The sequence below is a fragment of the Leptosomus discolor genome, chromosome 5 (genome assembly GCF_034619465.1).
Source record: "Leptosomus discolor isolate bLepDis1 chromosome 5, bLepDis1.hap2, whole genome shotgun sequence".
Classification (NCBI taxonomy): Eukaryota; Metazoa; Chordata; class Aves; order Leptosomiformes; family Leptosomidae; genus Leptosomus; species Leptosomus discolor.
Window position 1 is genome coordinate 9451274 of NC_141395.1, and position 19004 is coordinate 9470277.

The 19004-nt window shown below is 37.2% G+C and overlaps 1 protein-coding gene across 4 annotated transcripts in view; it reads left to right on the forward strand.

Annotated features, from left to right (window-relative positions):
* Positions 1-19004, forward strand: part of DPP10 (dipeptidyl peptidase like 10) — a 234066-nt gene that overhangs the window by 86086 nt on the left and 128976 nt on the right. For 3 of the 4 annotated variants that reach the window (XM_086466121.1, XM_086466122.1, XM_086466123.1), the window contains one exon: positions 6345-6419. In XM_086466121.1, the coding sequence (XP_086322247.1) occupies positions 6345-6419 (75 nt within the window). Of the gene's footprint in view, positions 1-6344; positions 6424-8947; positions 8954-19004 lie in introns of all 4 variants that reach the window. The other variant, XM_086466120.1, reaches the window with a different exon arrangement.

The following is a 19004-nucleotide window of genomic DNA, read 5'->3' on the forward strand; positions in this document are numbered from 1 at the left end:
TCCCTTATGCTTCTAGCTCAGCCTGTAGTCGGTTTTACAATCCTTAAACCCAAACCAAAATGAAAAAAAAAGCAAACACAGAGATGGGAGACGATGTGTGTAGGGACTGTGTGTTCTACTATGGTACTTTCCAAATGAGTTGAATCTTCTGAAAGAAATCTTTAGAAATTTTGCTTTAATTTCTCCCTCTTATAAAAAGCTGCAATAATTATGGAAGTGGCAAGACTGTTATTTGCTAGCCCTCAGTTCCACTGCTTTTCTGGTGGATGTATGCAAAATTATTTGGATACCATGCATGCGCCCTGAGAAACACTCAGCCCAGGGTCCTGTGTCAGAAATTAATGTAGCGTGACTCCTTAAGCCTTTCGAGTGTAGCTGATTGGATGTATCTTGAATCATCAAATAAGACGTTATTGATTTGTTTGCAGTGCCTGACTTTACCGGTATAATTGCTTTCAGTTTGGAAACTGTAGAAGAGGGTCTTCTATTTACAACAGCTTCCTCCCAGCAGTATGCTTTGGACTCTTCTAAAACCTAGCAATTCCTGACTTGCTCTCCACCTTGATTTCAGTGCCTTTCCACAACTCTGTTCCAGCTCAAGGGGAAGCTGTATCCTGGTGCACAGCAAACAAGTGTCACTGAGTTGCAAACCTGTTTCCAGGGGCTTACTGGGAGTGTACCCTAGGGTATATTGTATAGTTGTATTACTGTGGACCATCTTTTACACAAGGATGGAGAGAGAAGGATTATTTCTTGCTGCCTGCTAATTAGGGGATGGTGTCGGAAGCATGAGCAGAGCAGGAGTAGCCTTGGCTCATGAATCATGATTAGGCAATGGCAGCCCAGCTGTGAAAACCTGTGGAAGCCTTGCGGCCAAAAGCAGAGAATGAGAGTTTTAGTCCGAGCAGAGCTTTTGGCAGGGACTGTTTTGTGGTGTTTTACAGAGCGTTGTTCACAAACAGCCCTTCTTGTTGATAGTTCTCTTCTTTTTGATATTTTTTTTATTTTGTGTTCCCCACTGCCACACCCCCTTCCTCTTTTGACAGGAAACTCAATGCGGCATCTTAATGCAATAATAGTTCCTTTGTTGATTAATGTAGATTTAATTGCAAGAGTGGTCTACATGCTTATATTGTAAGAGCCTTGCGTAAGAGAATAATGAAAGGGTGAATAATGGTAAATACATTAAACAGCATTATATAACCACATAAATATTAGTAATTATTGCAACACTGGACATTTTAATGACCCACGCATGTTGTAAATACATGGTTATGAACATTGTAACATTATCTCTGCTTTCCCATGCCTCTCTAAATGTTAAATAACCCCCTCGGCGAAACCTTTTCAGTATAGGGGTTTTTATGAATTGGAGATTATTGTGGTGGTGCACCACTCTGCATAGAGATGGGAAAGCCTGACAGATGGAAGGGTTTGCGGTCACTGTGGTTTGTTGGTGGCCGTTGTTTTTTTTGCCCAAGCGAAGGAGGTTTCGACATCCAAAATGCAGGAGATAGTACTCCAAACTGTCAGGTTAGGGTAGCTCTGTGTGGAATCTCTCTAAATAATAGTCCTGATGAGATCTTTCCATGATACAGAAAATAGTTAAGGGTTAACGGGACAGGGAACGGGAGAGAGAAAATTCTGTCATTTACTGGTTAGAGGTTATTTTTTACTAGGAGGCAATGGTGTAAAGCACCTGTGAGCTGCACAGGTCTGTTCATGTCTGTTTCTTTGGTTTTGTTTTTTTTTCTTTCTTTTATGTCCTATGATCACCTCATTCTGTGTATGAAAGTATCTTGGGACTGCGTGAGGAGTTTCAGGTGAGTTTGGGGAATTTGGTTTGTGTTTTTGAGAAACACCCATCCAGGATGGTCCCCATCCATAGGGCAGAGTTGAGCTTGGATCATGTTTTAAGGAACGTTAATCTTTTACACTGGATAGGAAACCTGAGTGTTAACAGTTTCAACACATAGCATAGCAGCGTTCTTGGATCTAGATTAAACGCTCAGGTAACACAAGAAATAGCGCATTATGAAATGTAATCTGGGAAACCCAAGTTTCTCAATGTTCTAATGACCATGCATTTTCCTAATTACAGCCTGACTCTCTTCTCAGAGGTCCCCTGTTTTTACTGCTACGAGGCTTGCTCTTCTAGGCTCCACTCTGAGCTGCTCTCTCATCTAACCTCCCCACGGACCATCTTCTCCTTTCAGTCACAGCAGTGATAGCGGAAGTAAAATCCCGTTGTTCCCTTGATTGCTGGTGCCACCCAAGGAAACTGCCACCTGCCAGATGCCTTCTCCTTTTGCAGCTAGTGTAATTCTGCCCCATCTGATTCCTGTTACGCTTTGCCATTTGGTCGATGCCTGTCTGATAAGTTGAGCTGAATGCCTGTGAATGCTAATGAACTCCCATACATTGATGTTCAGCTGTACCATTAAGTTAAAATTCTCACACAGATGTAGGTGTATGATACAGAGAGGTGTGTAATATCCCTAGTAGTATTGCCACCAGGCTTTGAGGTAACATTCTAGAGGTCTTGAAACATTTTAGCCTGGATTAAGAACAAAAATTTTTAAAGCCTAGAAGTGTGTAAAGTGAGCACTAAACAGTAGTTGGAGAAGGGTAATAATAGGAGCATGGAAGATGTAAGTTTCTGGGAAAAGTAGAAGTACAAGAAAATGAAACAGTAGGGGTAAAAACTAAAGGAAAAAACCCAACAACAGCAAATAAATAAACTCCACAAAAGTGAAAATTTCCTCTAATGGTTTTAACTGTGATGTATTACTTCACTTAGAACTATCCTACTGAAGCTATGAAAAAAGAGTACTATAAAGTGTTTGACAGATGTTAAGGATACATTCTTACAGCTCTGGGCTAGACTATATTATAGGTAATTTCCATCTGTCTGCTCTATAGCATATTTTTGAAAGGCTATGAATAAGGTACTGATTTAAATGTTATAGTCGTTAAAATCCACACAAATAGTAGAAAGAACACTTAGTAGGTGAAAGAATAGAGCAAAGATGAAGGGAGTAGCCAGTACGTCAATAAGTCAGAACCAGGCTTTAAGAAAACAGAAGAAATAAAAGGGAGCCGATACTGGCAGGCCCTTGCTGAGAATGCAGAACCTAAACCCAGCCTAAAATTCACCTTAAACAGAATCATAACAGGCATTTCTGTTAACAGCAAAACACACGTAAAATGCAAAATGAAAAAAAATTCATCAGTGCAAAATAGACATTGGAAATCAAACTTGAGTGTATATTGCTCATTGGAATTTTGTTTTCCATTTTAATCATCCCGATGGAAAGGTGCAAGAAAACCCAATTGTGGGGGGGGTGTGGTGTGTGTGTGGGTTGTACCTTATATTTATTTGTGCAGAAACACTTTTGCTTTTGCTCGTACTGTCTCAAGCTGTTCTCATCTTTTCTTTCCATGCAAAACTATGTTTAGCAAGAAATATTTGGAATGCGGATGAGAGAAGGAAGCTGGAAAGCTAGGGGGCAAAAGCCACTTTAAATGCAGTGTGTCCTTTTGCCTCCGTTTGGCTTTTAGCCTTGCAGCTTATGGTGACAGTGAGACTAGCAGTCATTGCTTGTCCGTGGGATCGTCACATCATGCATCACTGTCAAGAGAAGAATTAAAACTCTTAGCACATGAAGTATTTCAAAGAAACTTTGAAATGCAGTGTTTAATATGGTTAGACCTAATGAAACAGTCAGTGAAGGTTTCGGTTGGGTGAGGAATGCAAATTCATGTATAGGATCATTCTTTCATGTCTGAAAAAGTGAAATGATGTCAAATTCAGCAATACAGGAAAAATAGATGATAGATTTGTGAATTAAGAAGGGAAGACAGTGTAAAGGTGTTTAAAAACACTTTTTGCCTCAGAATTATGCAACAGTGTGAAGTGTGACTAATTTAGGGATTCCAGTAATTTATCTAGTCAAAGTGTTTTCTAGTACAGCTGATGGTTTTCGTAGGGATTTTAAGTCTTGATGTGGCTAGGTAGAACTGACAAATATTAGGGACATAAAGAAATTATCTTCCCTTTTTGCTTCTCTTCTGCCTTTCCCCTGTTGTGGTTTGAGAAGGGGATGGGGGTATATATAGAGTGCACAGTGAAGCACTGTGTTGAATTACCACTAGTCTCCTAACTAGCTGATACTGTGCAGTGATGCAGAGGGAAACTAGCCCTGCTTCTGCATCCAGGGACTGTGCTAATTAACCAGCTATATTTCTCCCTGTTTCAGAGCTTATTTGTCCAGAGCTACGTTTCTTACAGATCAGGCATAGTCATAAGGAGCAGCATTTAGGTCTGTCTTCCTGAACAAAGACTGAAATAGCTCCTGACAAAGCAAGAAGCTTGAAAAGTTGCAGATATGCAGACATAATAGCAGAACAAGCATCATCCAACGTTTTTATGACAGGATGCCTGAGTTTTTTTAATTCGCGATGTTTACAATACGGTATTTTTCCGACACTTTCTTTAAAATGCAAAAATATGTTCTCTTGAGAAGAGCACAAACCCTTGGGGTCGGAGTCTTCACAGACTTCTTTAGAGGGATTCAATATATTTATTCATTAGTGAATGTCCCAACAGACAGTCTCCCAAGGGCTTGCGGCATATGTCTCGCCTCCTACAGCAGGGACCAAAACTTTCTTAAAAGTCCATCACCAGCTGATCTTATCTCCTTGGCCATGGAGTCAGGCACCTGTTGACTGGTGGAATACCTTAGACATGTTTATGGGGAAAAAACAAAACCTGTCTTTTGTTTTAGTGAACTCTCAGATTGTGAACTTACTTGCCATGTTAGGCAGGAGGAATGAGTCCGGTGATTGGGGTTTTTTTGTTTGTTTGTTTTTGTTTTTTAATTAATAAACTGCTAGAAAGCAGAGAAATTTCACATCTAAAAATGTTTTCAGTGATGTGCCTAGAAAATGTTGGAATGTTACTCATAGATTAACATTAATGTAGTCTCTGCTTAAAGGTGGTTAACTCATAAAAGGTAGTTTGAGCATAGTAGAAATCTGAGTGCTTTGTGGATACAAAAGGATGCTTTTAGGGTTTTTTCCCCTCTTCTTTCCTCAAGACTGCAGATTTATCTTCTAACTTTTGATACCATCATGCTCTTGCATCAAGCTAATACACAGTTTATCTTCAAAACTAATTTTTTTCCTTTGATTTCTTTGGATAGCTTGATTCTAATTATGTTACCTAGGAACCTGAATTTAATCTGTATATCAAAACATAGCATCTTCTCAGTTTATTGGAAGATTAGCTTTTGCTTCTTTTTTTGGTGGGTTTTCTTTTAGGAGTAACTCCTTAACTAGTCTGAATGTATTAGTTTGTGACTTCTGGTTTGTGTACCTTAAACCCCTGATGCATTCATTAGATAGCACTAGGATTAGGCTAAACAGAACAGGATGCGTAAGAAGTGAAATAAGGGAAAGCCTTCCTTTAAATAGTGGCTAGATCTTGTTCTGCATAGCTATTAGTTTATTTTCTTTCATCTTGTACCTTTGTGGTTCTGTTATTTTTTTTTCTTTCATACTTTCTCTGTTCTTATCTGCATTTTTCACTTTTTCTCCCTTTTATTTTCATTCTGCAAATGGATGCCTTGAGATTCATTTAAAATTACTTCCTACAGTGCCCTTTAAAGCACATTCTTATCTTTCTCACACATTAGATGCACTAAATTCTTTCTGACATCAACATTACCCCTTGATTAAATTACAGCCCTGAATTCAATTGGGTGTCATATAGTCTTGGAAAGATGTAAAGCAATATTAGCGTTATAATGCTACCTTATGTTTCACTTGGCTCTCCACTAAGCATTTTCCTTCTTATAAGAAAGTTTTTCTTTAGTGCAAGTTGTCTTGCAAAATAGTTATGTATGTAGTGTTAAAAGAAAAGCAACAGAGACATAGTGCACACATATTCTTTTTCTTGTATGTTATCTTTATGCCTAACCTAGGGATGAATCTCCCTTATAACCATTCCTGAAGTATACACCAACCAAAGTGTCTTGCTTCATCCTCTGTGAATGAATTGGTTGTAGTTGTTATTCTTGAGCTCAATGCTTGCAATCATGACAGAAAACTCATCAACTTCTTAATTGGTATTTAGTGTTGAAGCCAGATTCATCTTTTGCCGTTGTACTGATACCAGCAAATTAGACTAAGAATTATTTGCGTCCTTCTTTTGTGAAAATTACATAGGTGTTCTAAACTGGATCTGTCTTATGAATGGGAAGGTGTTAAATGAACTGTAAGAAAATTTGGAAAGAAATATTCCTTCTTAGTGAAAACTCACTTTTATTTTTACTTCATTTTAGGTAACATTCAAAGCATCAAGATACTCTGTTTCACCAGACTTAAGATTTGTTCTTCTTGCATATGATGTTAAACAGGTAAGCCAACTATTCATATTCAAATAGCCTCTAAATTAAAATTCTGAAACCCTTGTTTCGTGTATTTCATCTGTGATTCCACATAATAGCCTATGAATCATGTACTTGATTTCTCTTCCCAAACCCTTCTGATGAAATGGTAGTGTACTATATCTCTTAAGTGTGTGCAGAAATACTGCAAGGTCTCAGCTGAGGTAAATTGCCATAGCTCCTCTGAAGCGTCGTGTTGGCTTTTGTAGTAGAGGTTTCTTAACCCTTAAACTGTTGTGTTACTAGCTGATTATGTGAAGGCCTCTCTTTTGATATTCCTTCTGTTTTAAACAGCTGTGCGTGTCATTTATGGACTATACTAAAGGAAAAAAATCAAGGCTGAAGTTTTATTGTTGGCTTCAGTAGTCCGAAACCTGATAGTCTGAAAGTGTTTTGGAGCAATGTATTCTTTGTTTCTCGAAGTATTTAGAGATTTTGTAGGCTGTGTTGTCAAAAGGAGTTTCAATGAATAATACCATACAGAGTTTTCTAAAATAAATCTTTGAACACAAGCAAAAATGAAAATGGTTTTATGAATTTCCACTGTGCATATTGCTGTTTGTATAAAAAGTGTGATGAAAATACACGCTGTTCTTCATTACAGAGTAGTTCTGGATTGATAGGCTCAGTGGTTATTCAACCAAGTTTGGGTGGTTGTGGGTTTTTTTATTTTGGAAAAGTAAAATCTGCAACTACCTGTTAATACCTGTGACATTAATATCAGAAGTTAATGTTCAGAGATGAGAAAAGATTACTATTGTTTGTCACATTATGCTAGAGCATAGTGATTTACTTGTATTGGTAACTGATAATACAATAGCTGTATGTTCTGAGTTGAAATTCTTAGAACAGTAAAATATTCATTTACAGGTCAGTATACAAACCTTTCCAGCTTCCTGGTAACATTGCTTTATTGATCTGTATACCTGCAGCTTTATATAATTATATCTGCAAACTGGAATAAGTGCCGAAAGCTGATCTGAAATATTCTAAAAGTGATGTAAAATGATTCATTTACTTGGCACTAGTTCCAAGTAGGGTTTTCTTCTACCAATTCTAGCTGATTCTGTATCAAGCTCTTTTTACAATATGGATATATCAATAAACCAGGAAAGAGCTGCTGTTGTTCAGTTCACTGTTTTTGTTGTAAAGGGTTCCAGTTTGATTCCTGTCTCAAAAATACTTGCTCCTTGCTGTTTTCCCTTCTTGATTGCTTCTTATTATGTGAAAGAGTTCAATTGTCCCTCATGCTGACTTAATTTCCTCATTTGATCTATTGAAATTTTCATCTTGGATGGGTTGGTTTGTTTGGGATTTTCTTAGTAATAGCATATATAGCTGATACAGAAAAATAAGGAAAACATGAAAGTATCCATCACACTTTATTACATCTAAGTGTAGTGACATCAGGGACGAATCTTTGCCCCACAATAAAAATGGTCCATTGACTTGCAAATTGCTCTCAATGCATGCTGAATGCATCACTTTGCGATAGAGCTCCCTTTCCGTGTTCCATTCTTGGTTTTGCTGCAGGAAGAAACTTCTCCTTTCTTTCACAGTCCAGATGCTGGTAGTTACTTAGAGGGATGAGGTTTGCAGTATTTATTTTGCATCTGGTTGTTTCCTTTGCTCAAGTATATTAACAAGAAATAATTAAAATGACTAATGAACAGTGGCAAGCAATTTGTGGTGGTAGTCCTGGGTGGTTTTGGATGAGGATTGTGATTCTTACTCTCGAGTGCTCCAGCTGGGTCATGGCTGTCAAACCGGAAACTACTATGATTGTTGTGTCCTCGAGAAGTGGTGATGATGGTGCTAAAATTGGTTAATAGCTGGACAGATGTAAATAATAATAATAATGTCATTGAAGTCTGTTACCTCCTGAGAAGAATCTGTTGCTTAGGATGGAAGGGGAAATGACCAAAAAGAGTGTAAGCCAGTTCTTTCAGAAGTTACCAGAAATGTTATTGTGAATATGTAGTAAAAAGCCTTTTTTCCTCCAAATTTTCTGATTCTTGGCATATTTCTTAGGCTGGTGAGGCACTTCTGTTTCCTCAAAATCTGTTGGGGAAAAGGTATACAATGCCTTGGAAAACCTCTTTATTTCTGCGTAACTAATGCTTAAGAATAACATGAAGGGTTAAGTTAGTGTTTATTCTTTTTTGGGCCTTCCTTCTCAGTTTGGTTTTTTTTTTTCCTCAGTCATTCTCACTGGGTCTGGATGACAGGAAATCCACTTGTCTGCCTTACTCCTTCCCCTGGCTGTGAACTATGAATTATTAAAAGTATATCCTATAAAATTAAAATTATTATTAAATGGCATAACTTAATTGGAGATTTTCAAATTTATTTCAGTAGAATCAGGCCAGTTTCTTCATATCTCATTTGAGTCTTAACTTGTCACAAAACTGAGGATTCCCATATTGTCATGTGTTACAACACATGGTTCAGCCTTTAATGATACCCAGTTGAAGGGACTGCATGTAACTTATTGTAAGCATTTAGTTTTTCTTGCCATCTGCTATAAATTGCCACAGAGCCCTGGACTTCAGTAGCTGTGTTTGCCCCTTATTTTTCCTTCTTTATTAAGATTTAGTGGTGTAATTGTGATGTAATGTATTTGATGGGATTTCTGCTTTTGCAGACTGTCAAGACTTTGGGTTTTTAAAATTACAGTGGTTGTTTACATACATTAATCTGTGTTCTTTGTAACATACAGTAATACAGCTGGAACAGATTTATTAATCAACAGTTTTATAAATAAGCTAGTGCATTTCAGCTGAACAGATTGGAGAAAAATAGAGAAATGTTTCTTCAAGACATTTTGTCATGAAATTGTAATTAGAAACAAGGTTATTTTGATGTTTGGATTAAAAATAAATGTTGAGTTAAATTAAATAGTTGAATATTTATTTTACTGTTGTCAGCATTTTCTTTAACCTATTTTATGCTTGGAATGGCAAACTTTAATTAAATTTGCAGTTGTTTTAGCATAATTAAGAATGTCCTCTATGCATAACGGGACATAAATCTGCATGAAAATAAGCCATCTTTGAATCCAAAAGTAATAATTGAATGAATCATTTAAATCATGCTTAATAGAGGGAACAAAACCATTTCATGTGGCATAGCAGCTGTTTTGGTATAGCTCTATAATTCAAATGGATGAACATTCCTTTCCTAAGGAATTCAAAGTGTTGTAAATTGATTTCTGGACATCAAATGCCCTCACTATATCGTAGCAGGTCAGAGAATGCAAGTCGGTTGTTACTGGCATAAGCACCGTGGCTGTCTGGCTTTTTCTTTTTTAACAAAAGGCTGTGGTAATTTTAGAGGTATTTTCTGTATGTTCTTTGCTGCAGCACTCCATAGTTCTTCACACGTCTGAAATGCTTTCATCAATTCTCCAAGTTTTTTTACTTTGCCAAAACTTGCATGGATCCACTCTGTGTAGTTTAGATTTTCTTTCTGTCGCTCACTGTAATTTGGTCTGCATCACTGGAAAAGTCTCATTTTGCAAGGCAACAGCTCAGTAAGTAGGAACTAATTTGAGAAATGAACACATACATTCTTGCCGAATGTCCTGCCATCCTGATTCTTCTGGGACAGTGTGAACACAGCAGCAGGGAAACCATTGTACATGTTGTATGCAGAGAGGGGACAGTTTTGCAGTGCTGTATCTCTTTGATTTTCCTTTGAAGACTGTCAAGGTACGAGCAAAGAATGTGATGCTCTGAGAGGTAGAGCATCTAAGGCAGTTGAGATTTCCAGAGGAAAGGTTATTTCAGTGTTGCTTTTAATAAGGACTGTGTTAAAATGACATTTAAAATTTTTCTCACTCTGCTGGTGGTGGTACTCCCAACTACCAAAACCTGATTTATAGTTTTGATTAAGAAATGAAAATCAGACACTCTGTTCTTGTATTAATGGCAAAGAATGGGGCAGTAAATTTGCAATTTGCAGTGCAGTAAGCACTGAGGTCTTAAGAAATTCTTTTACCAGGGGGGACCTCAGCAGAAGGTTATACCTTGCAAGTTGTCCCTGGAGCCCATGCAAAATGAAAATAAGCTTTATTCCAGATATTAGTGGGTATTTTGCTCAGACATCATAGGCATGTTCTCCCCATGCTCTTGCTAGAGTATAATGTGCCACAGAAGAATAAGTGAAGAAGTAAATGAGATCAGTTCCTCTTCTTTGTAAGTCCTCTTTTTTTCCTCACTTCATTTAATAATCCTTTCCTTGTGATTTTGTTTTTTTTTTTTTTTTTCTTGCAAACTGTCCTTTCCTTCTCCCTGCTTTCAAATCCCTTTTGAATACCAACTTTCAGGAATTTTTCCTACTTTATTCTGTTTGCTGTTACTGATGCATCATTTTCTGCTTTCAATGCAAGATGAATTATGTGCACAGTTTTTTAGCTCTTGGTTCAGAAATGTACTTAAAAAACAGATTGAAGTTCAGGTCTAGTTTAGAAGCATAAGCATGTATACTTTTCTGAAAAAGGAAATGTTTTCCTGAATTAGGGCTTCAAACTAATCTTTTTTTAGCTAGAGAATTTTAGTAAAACAATGTATTAAGCTTAAGGCACTATGAAAAATGGCTTTTCATAATTCTTATGGTAAAATCAGGATGAAGAATAATCCAATCCTCTTCAGAAAGGTAGGGGGAAAATAGGTTTAGATCTAAACATCCCTCATTCAGTAGGAATGAAAAAATATTTCAAAAATGTTTCTGAATACTTGTAGTTTAATAGATTGAAGTGAAGATGAGGGTCCAACATAGTGTCTGAATCAAAGAAACCTCAAGAGAAAGAAGTTACTTATCTGCTGTTTGCTGATGCCTGTCATCACTTTGGTGCTATAATATCTATTTTTAGAGGGTAATGATAGGCGGTATTGACCATAGTCTACAGCGAATGGAGGATGAACGGCGACAAGTGACACACTCATCAAGCTTTTAGAGATTGCCTCTGATACTGGCTTACTCAAGTGCACTGAAAGGATCTTCAAGAGTTTGTTTACAGATTAGAACAATCCATGAGGGGGAAAATGCAATGAAGTCTTAATTATGATTATCTGTTCTGCATTCGGAGATTATCTTTCTACCTATTAGGTGGAAACTAAATGTTCAATTGTCAGTAATCTTCTTGGTCACTGAAATTAATTATTGGATTTTTTTTTGTGCAAAAATTAAAGGATAAAGAAATGATCTTGCATTATGTATTGTTTTTTATCAAGACACTGTTTGATGTTAACATGCTGCAGGTGTTTTCAACAAGATGGTTATACAGTGCTTATGAAAATCTGACTTTGAAGAGCATTATCTGGAGTACCAGCTAATGGTTGGAAACATACACAACAAAGATGAAATGAAATCTGTCTTCTAACACATGGAAGCAATATTTTCTCAACAAGATTGTTCCATACAGTAGAGTGGAAAAGGAAGGCTATGAATGTTATCTACCTAGACTTTAGTAAAGCCTTTGACGCAGTCTCCCACAGCATCTTCCTAGAGAAGCTGGCAGCTCATGGCCTAGACAGGTGCACTCTAAGCTGTATTAAAAACTGGCTGGATGGCCGAGCACAGAGAGCAGTGGTGAATGGCATTAAATCCAGCTGGCAGCCGGTCACAAGCTCAGTGTTGCTACCTTGTTTAATATCTTTATCAGTGATCTGGGTGACGGGATCGAGTGCTCCCTCAGTAAGGTTGCAGGTGACACTAAATTGGGTGGGAGTGTTGATCTGTTCAAGGGTAGGAAGGTTCTGCAGAGGGTCCTGGACAGGCTGGATCGATGGGCAGAGGTCAATTGTATGAGGTTTCACAAGTCCAAGTGCTGGGTCCTGCACTTGAAATGCCACAGGCTTGGGGAGGAGTGGCTGGAAAGCTGCCTGGCGGAAAAGGACCTGGGGGTGTTGGTAAACACCCTGCTGAACATGAGCCAGCAGTGTGCCCAGGTGGCCAAGCAGGCCAACAGCGTCCTGACCTGTATCAGACATAGTGTGGCCGGCAGGAGCAGGGAGGTGATCGTGCCCTTGTACTTGGCACTGGTGAGGCTGCACCAGAAATGCTGTGTGCGGTTTTGGGCCCATCACTACAAGAAAGACATTGAGGTGCTGGAGCGTGTCCAGAGAAGGGCAACCATGCTGATGAAGGGTCTAGAGAACAGATCTTACAAGGAGTGGCTGAGGGAACTGGGGTTCAGCCTGGGGAAGAGGAGGCTGAAGGGAGAGCTTATTGCTCTCTACAACTGCCCAAAAGGAAGTTGTAGTGAGGTGGGGGTCAGTCTCTTCTCCCAAGTAACTAGAGATAGAACGAGAGGAAATGGGCTCAAGTTGCACCAGGGGAGGTTTAGATTGGACATTAGGAAAAAATTCTTGACTGAAAGAGTGGTCAAGCACTGGAACAGGCTGCCCAGGGGAACTGGCGGGGTCACCATCGCAGGAGCTGTTCAAAAAACATGTTGATGAAGTGCTTCTACACATGGTTTGATAAGCATGGTGGTATTAGGTAGATGGTTGGACTTGATGATCTTAGAGATCTATTCAAACCTGATGATTCTATGAATACATAGTGTCCCACTTCTACCCAGGGTTTCGTCTAAATTATGTGGCAAAACATAATAACCACCAGTCACCATAAATGGAAGACAGGGAAAATAGAGTGTATTTTATGCTGTGAATGTTTGTATGCATTGATGTTTGTTTGATGTTTGTCTGATAAACAGCCTTTCCATGTTTCATCCATGTTGAATTGCAGTCCTGTAAGTACTTGCATTCATCAGACAGCTTACTGCTTAATAGAAGTAGCAGAGTTATACCTGGAGTATCTGCATCTCTTTTTCATTATTTCTAAATATATATGCATATTTGTGATGGGATGGTGGGGCTGCTCTCTGCAAGGGTGTTACTATGATCACCTGCAGAACAGGGGGTGAACTGTCACAATTCTTTCCTTTTAAAAAAACACTGAACTACAAAGGTAGGGAAACCAGGGTACTATTTGGATACTTCCACTGTTTGGGTTTTTTTTAAATCTAATATGAAAGCTCTACTGTCACATATATGTCTATATGCATCCACTTACCTATTTTTCAGAAAGATTTTTTTAAATATCTTGTAGAAAGTGCTTGATTTCACCAGCTGACATGTTGACTCATATATGCAGGTTCAGCCTTGTGTAACAGTTAAGGAAAAAATAGATGATTCTCCACTTTTCATAGGAAACCACATGAGTCAAGGTGTTGCTGCTTTTCAAACAACTTACTGGGTCTCTCTGTTCCATTTATACTTACAAGACTGCTGTTCAACCTCAAGTTTTACAAGTAAACAAATTAAGTAATTCTAATTTAGGTAGAGTGTGGTTCTTTTTTCTCATTCAGAATTGTTGGAGTTGAAAATCAGAATTCATGTTTTCAACTCCTTGTTCAAAGACACTGTTGAAAAAAGAACATTGTGCTTTGCTGTTGTTCAGTAAAAATGGATTCTAGGGAATTTAGCTTTTCAAACAAAATGTTTATTGACAGAAAAAGTATTGGTTTTCAATAATATTGTCATTCTTATCAAATATGAGTACTATTATTTCAGGAAGACTTAGGTACAGTCCAGCTCAGTTTCCAAGATCCAGAAGTTTAGAAGCTCAGTCATAAAATAACTCTGACTTTCACGTGGTCATATTCCTACATCACATAACAATTGACAGGACTGGAATCCCTGTGTGCTAATGCTATATAAGTAGGCAGTATTACAGTATTTAAGTCAGCAGCTCCCTTAGTCTATGAACAATTTATTTTATACGGTGTAAGTTCTAGTTTCTGCTGTGAAACTGTCAGTCCTATCACATCCTCCCTATTTCTTTTCTGTGCATTGGTAATATGCAGAAACATCCGAGAAGTGTCAGTTGTAGGTGAGGGGGTTTTCCATCACAGCCCATAGACAAAAAAGCACAATGTTTAAAAGGTGGGGTTTTTTAAATTCCACTTATCTCTTGCTGCAGTCTGTTGTGTGTACTACTGATGTTACCAGAAATAGTGTACAACTGAAAGCTAGTTTTACAATTATATTGTGATGTATGTAGAATTTTAGAAGATTAGGTACTAGTGACATTTTAAGGAAATACCTGTGAGAGTAAGTCTTCCTCAGCAATGCTGAATGGAAAAATAAGTAGGTTTCATTATGGTTTTTTGGTTGGTTGGATTTTTTTTTTTGCTTTAAAAGAAAAATAAAAAAAGACAAACAAGGCCAGCCTGAATAAGTAAAGGGCAAGGACTGTTAGGAATCCTAACTGGAGACTGTATTAGTAGCTGTTAGAGGCTGGAAAGCTGAGCAGAGCTTTAATTTTGATAAAGATGTGCCAGAGTTTACCACAAGCAACTACAGTCAACTGATACACCCATCTGTTTTTAAATTCTTTATTCCATGCTCCCAACAAGTTATTCCCTTCCTTGCTACCAAAAGAATATGGATTAAAAGAATATTTTACACACATCTCAGTTTTGACAGGTTTTACCCTGAGCATGAATCATCGTTAGTTCAACTGCTACACTTTATTGATTTCTCAAATACAAAAGCCAGCTCACATCTTCAAATACAATGAATAAATGACTTCTGAGGAGCAAAATTCCTTCATGGATCTGACTCTGACCCGTTAGTTAAAACATTTTGCTGAAAATGCCGTGTATGTTTTTTATGACTTAGATATCAGCGTGTTCCATGATGACTCATTTCAGATCTAGCTTAGACATACTCTTTCTGTATGTACTGAAAAAAAACAAGATTGCATTGCTTAAAGAATACCCCTCTTAATAAATGCCTAGAGTCCAGTTCATGTGTTCAATACACTTAGAAAATCCATTTGAAACAATGGGATTTTTTACTTTTATTTAATTTTTCATAATATCCTCTATCTGAAATTCAATAATAATGTATCTTACTCTGAGAAATGTGATATGCATTATAGCTTTCTCATTAAACTTTTAAATAAGATGCCATTAGTATTGATGAATGTAATCCCAAATCGTCGCTTAATCTTAAAATAGTCATTGATCACACATTCAGAATTTTAGTCTTGCAGCCAAATTGTATATATTGTTAGTGGTCGTGAATTTTATACCAAAATGAATTAACATCTTTCTTTGGCTGCAGTGTTACAAATTAGATTTACAAACTAGGGATGACTTAGTGAGTTTCTGGGATTTTTTTCTACATGCAACATCTGGTAAAAAAATCTTTTCAAATACATTTGGTATGTGAACTAGAGTGCTTAAGCAAAGTCTAGAAGCCCAAAGTTTTATCTTTTGAAATATTTTGTCTTTGTTAAAAATAATTTTTAAAATAGAAATTAAGAGGCAGAGTTATGCCACAATATTGATTGATGTGCTAGCATGCGATTAAAGTCACATTAATAACAGAGATGCTAGGGTGCTTTTCTTAATATCTTTAGAAAAGCTAAACCAAATGTGTGTAGAGGAGATGTGCCATTTTTCACATTTTAGAATGCATATATAAATATATGCATGTATTTAAATAAATGTATATTGAAATATTTGATTTAAAATAACCTCAAATTTAAATAACATGGACAAATTGGAAGCATGTACAAAGCAAAAAAAGTTAATGCTTCTCTAGTTTGACTGAAATTCTGTTCTTTTGATTGAAGTATGTCAGTGACACTATCTTGAAATCAAAACCCCCAAACGTTATATGCATATCTTATTTCATTTGTTAAATGCAATCAAGCATAATTAAACTTTGCCCAGAGAGGCTGTGCACTTTCAGCACCTGGCTGGACCGAGCCCTAGGCCATCTGGTCTGGGTTCACTGTTGATGCTGCTTTGTGCAGGAAGTTGGACTAATGACTTCCTAAGATCCTTTCAACCTGGGTGAGTCTGTGAGTTGGTATTATCAAGTCAGCAGTATTCCCCCTTGAGATAAAAATTTCTGAAGTTTAAAAAAGCAAATTTTTTGGAGCAGTTCCCAAGAAAGAAAACAAATGTCAAATGCCTACCCAAGTGTCCAGTTCCGTGAAGTGACGAATAATACCTAAATATTCTGTAAACCATTCTCAATAGTTTTATTCTTAATCTCCAAATGTCTCTATATCTTTGTGTATACGAGATATTCTTTCTTCTGCCTCTCCAGATATGTGAGTGTATACAGTTACTGCAGCAGTCAGATGTGGTTGGGAGAAGTTCTGAAAGGTTTGTGCTCTGCAAAATGAGGAAAATCAGACGAAGGAAAAACCTAAACCCAGGCTGTAGGTTCATGATTACTTGTTACTATGATTAAATAGTCAAATAGGCTGGCCAGATCTGGAAACTAATTATGCTAAAATGGGGGGGGGGGGGGGGGGGGGCGGGGCACAGAGAATCTGCTTTTTCAGTTATTCTGCATAATTCTGTCTCTATCAGCAGTGCACATTGAATAATAATTAACTTTTGCTTAAAATAGACAAGTTAGAAAAAAAGTAGTGACTAAAACAAACAAACAAATCACAGCAGGGGGTAAGACTTGCAACTGCTTTGTAGTTGGAAATTGCAAGTTCCTGGTCAGAAGAATCTAATGCACAAACTAAAAGTGTAACTGTAACATTCTTAATCAATAAATGTTTTTAGTGTTGAATAGTAGTTTTCGTTCAGAGATCCTCAAGTGACAAGAAAGCATTTGTGGGTCATGCCTCTTGAGAGTCCTACAAAGGTGTTTGTAAATTCAAAGATATTACACATTTATGTACTTATTTTTTGTATTTTAAATGATACAGTAAAGTTGTTCTCTATTAGCAATATATCCATATTTTATTAAAATTTTTGAATATTAAAAAAAGCTCAGTTGGATGCTTTCATTAAAAACTTCTGGGCTCTTTCATGATGTATTATTAGGCCTAATTATTCAGTTCATTAAAATATTAGGAACACTTAGAGTGGATGGTTGGTAAGACTTCCACATAGGAAGCTTAAAAACATTTAAGGTAACATATATACACAGAAAAGAAAAATATAGTGATTAAATTCAGAGTTTGGTTTGCAACACCTTGAAACGTGTAAAAAACAGTCCTCTGCAAAAGGGCAGGCTATCAAGTTGAGAAAGGAAACTTTTATATTAATAGTATTTCTCATCAGCGGAATTTCACGGAGGCTCTCAGCTGTGGTATTCATTAGAGCAGCCATCTGCTTTGACAGTGCCATAATTTCTTTTTTCAGTTTCTCAGATGAAATTAAAATCATCCTAGAGTGAACACTGCCAGGAAACGAAAAAATCTAAATATGAGCTTGGTATTAAGTTTTATTGTAGCTCATTGCAATTTATGTTCTATTTGTATAGTATTCCAAAACTTCAAGAACAACATTAACTGTTTTGAATATTCAGGGAAAGGCTGTCTGTTTGGGTGGTTTTGCTTATATTAGTGTTTCAGTAATTTTTACAACCTTCCAGAAACAGGATTTTAGAATTTGTTGTAAATATGACAAGCAAATGGGGAGAAACACAGCATCAGCCAGGGTGACAGTGAGGAACAGATTGCTCTTCTCTCCTTCCCTCTTCCCTATTACTGATATCCAATGATATGTCATTCTTAACTCTTCTTTTTACTATGTATCTTAATGGTCTTAATCTTCCAGGTATTTGCATTTATCTTAGTAATTTGTTGTTATGTTTTGCCAAGGAGCATTCCCAAATGCTTGCTGTGTTTTCTGTGTATGCTACCATAATCAGAACCTTTTAATACCAAGCTATCTGAGAAGTCTCACCCCTCCTCCTTTTTTTTTTTTTCCTTTTCCACTTTTCTGGCTTTTCTCTTCTTGCCTCTCTTTTCTCTACCTTGTTTAGTGTTCGTGAGACTTTATCTGTCTGTCTTTTCTGTATCTTTTATCTTTTCTTTCTCTTACTCCCTTAATTTCCCTTTCCTGTCTGTCTTTCCCTAAGAGAGAAAGTTCCCTGCTCATATATATTTCTTGATCTCAAAAAGTCCTCGTTTAATCCATAGTCTGTCTACTTCATTATTTTACGTCTTCTCACAGTTAGTAATATCTACTCTCCTGATTACTTGTCTTATATTTGATAGTTTTGTAAACAAATCGATTGTAACAGTCTTAGGAAATGTGAGGTAAGTATGTCCAGCAAAAAATAAGAATTCAGAGCACACAGTCTCTCTGCAATTTCATACAATTTGGCTACACTGTGAGACTGGAGCATGCTTAGGAAGTGATTAAACACAAGAAGATACCTAATTCCAGAACTTCTTCGCTCATTTTGCTGGTTTTGTCTTGGGCTCAGAGGTGTTGTATGACTGAGATTGGATATGTCTGCTGATGATTGGGCAGATGGTCTTGTTCATGCCAAGTGCAGGTAGATGCCATGAACTAGAAGGGTAGTCCAGTTCATTGAAATTCCTATACAGTGCTTTCCATTGTGATGATTTATCAAAAAAGTCTGAGGCTACACAAAGTTCCCATATTAGGCAGATTAAAAAATGAATACAATAGAAGACAAATGCTGGCAGCTAACTTTGGTCCTCATTTCCACTCTTTTATATCTGATGAAGTACTCCAAATGGATAATTATTACC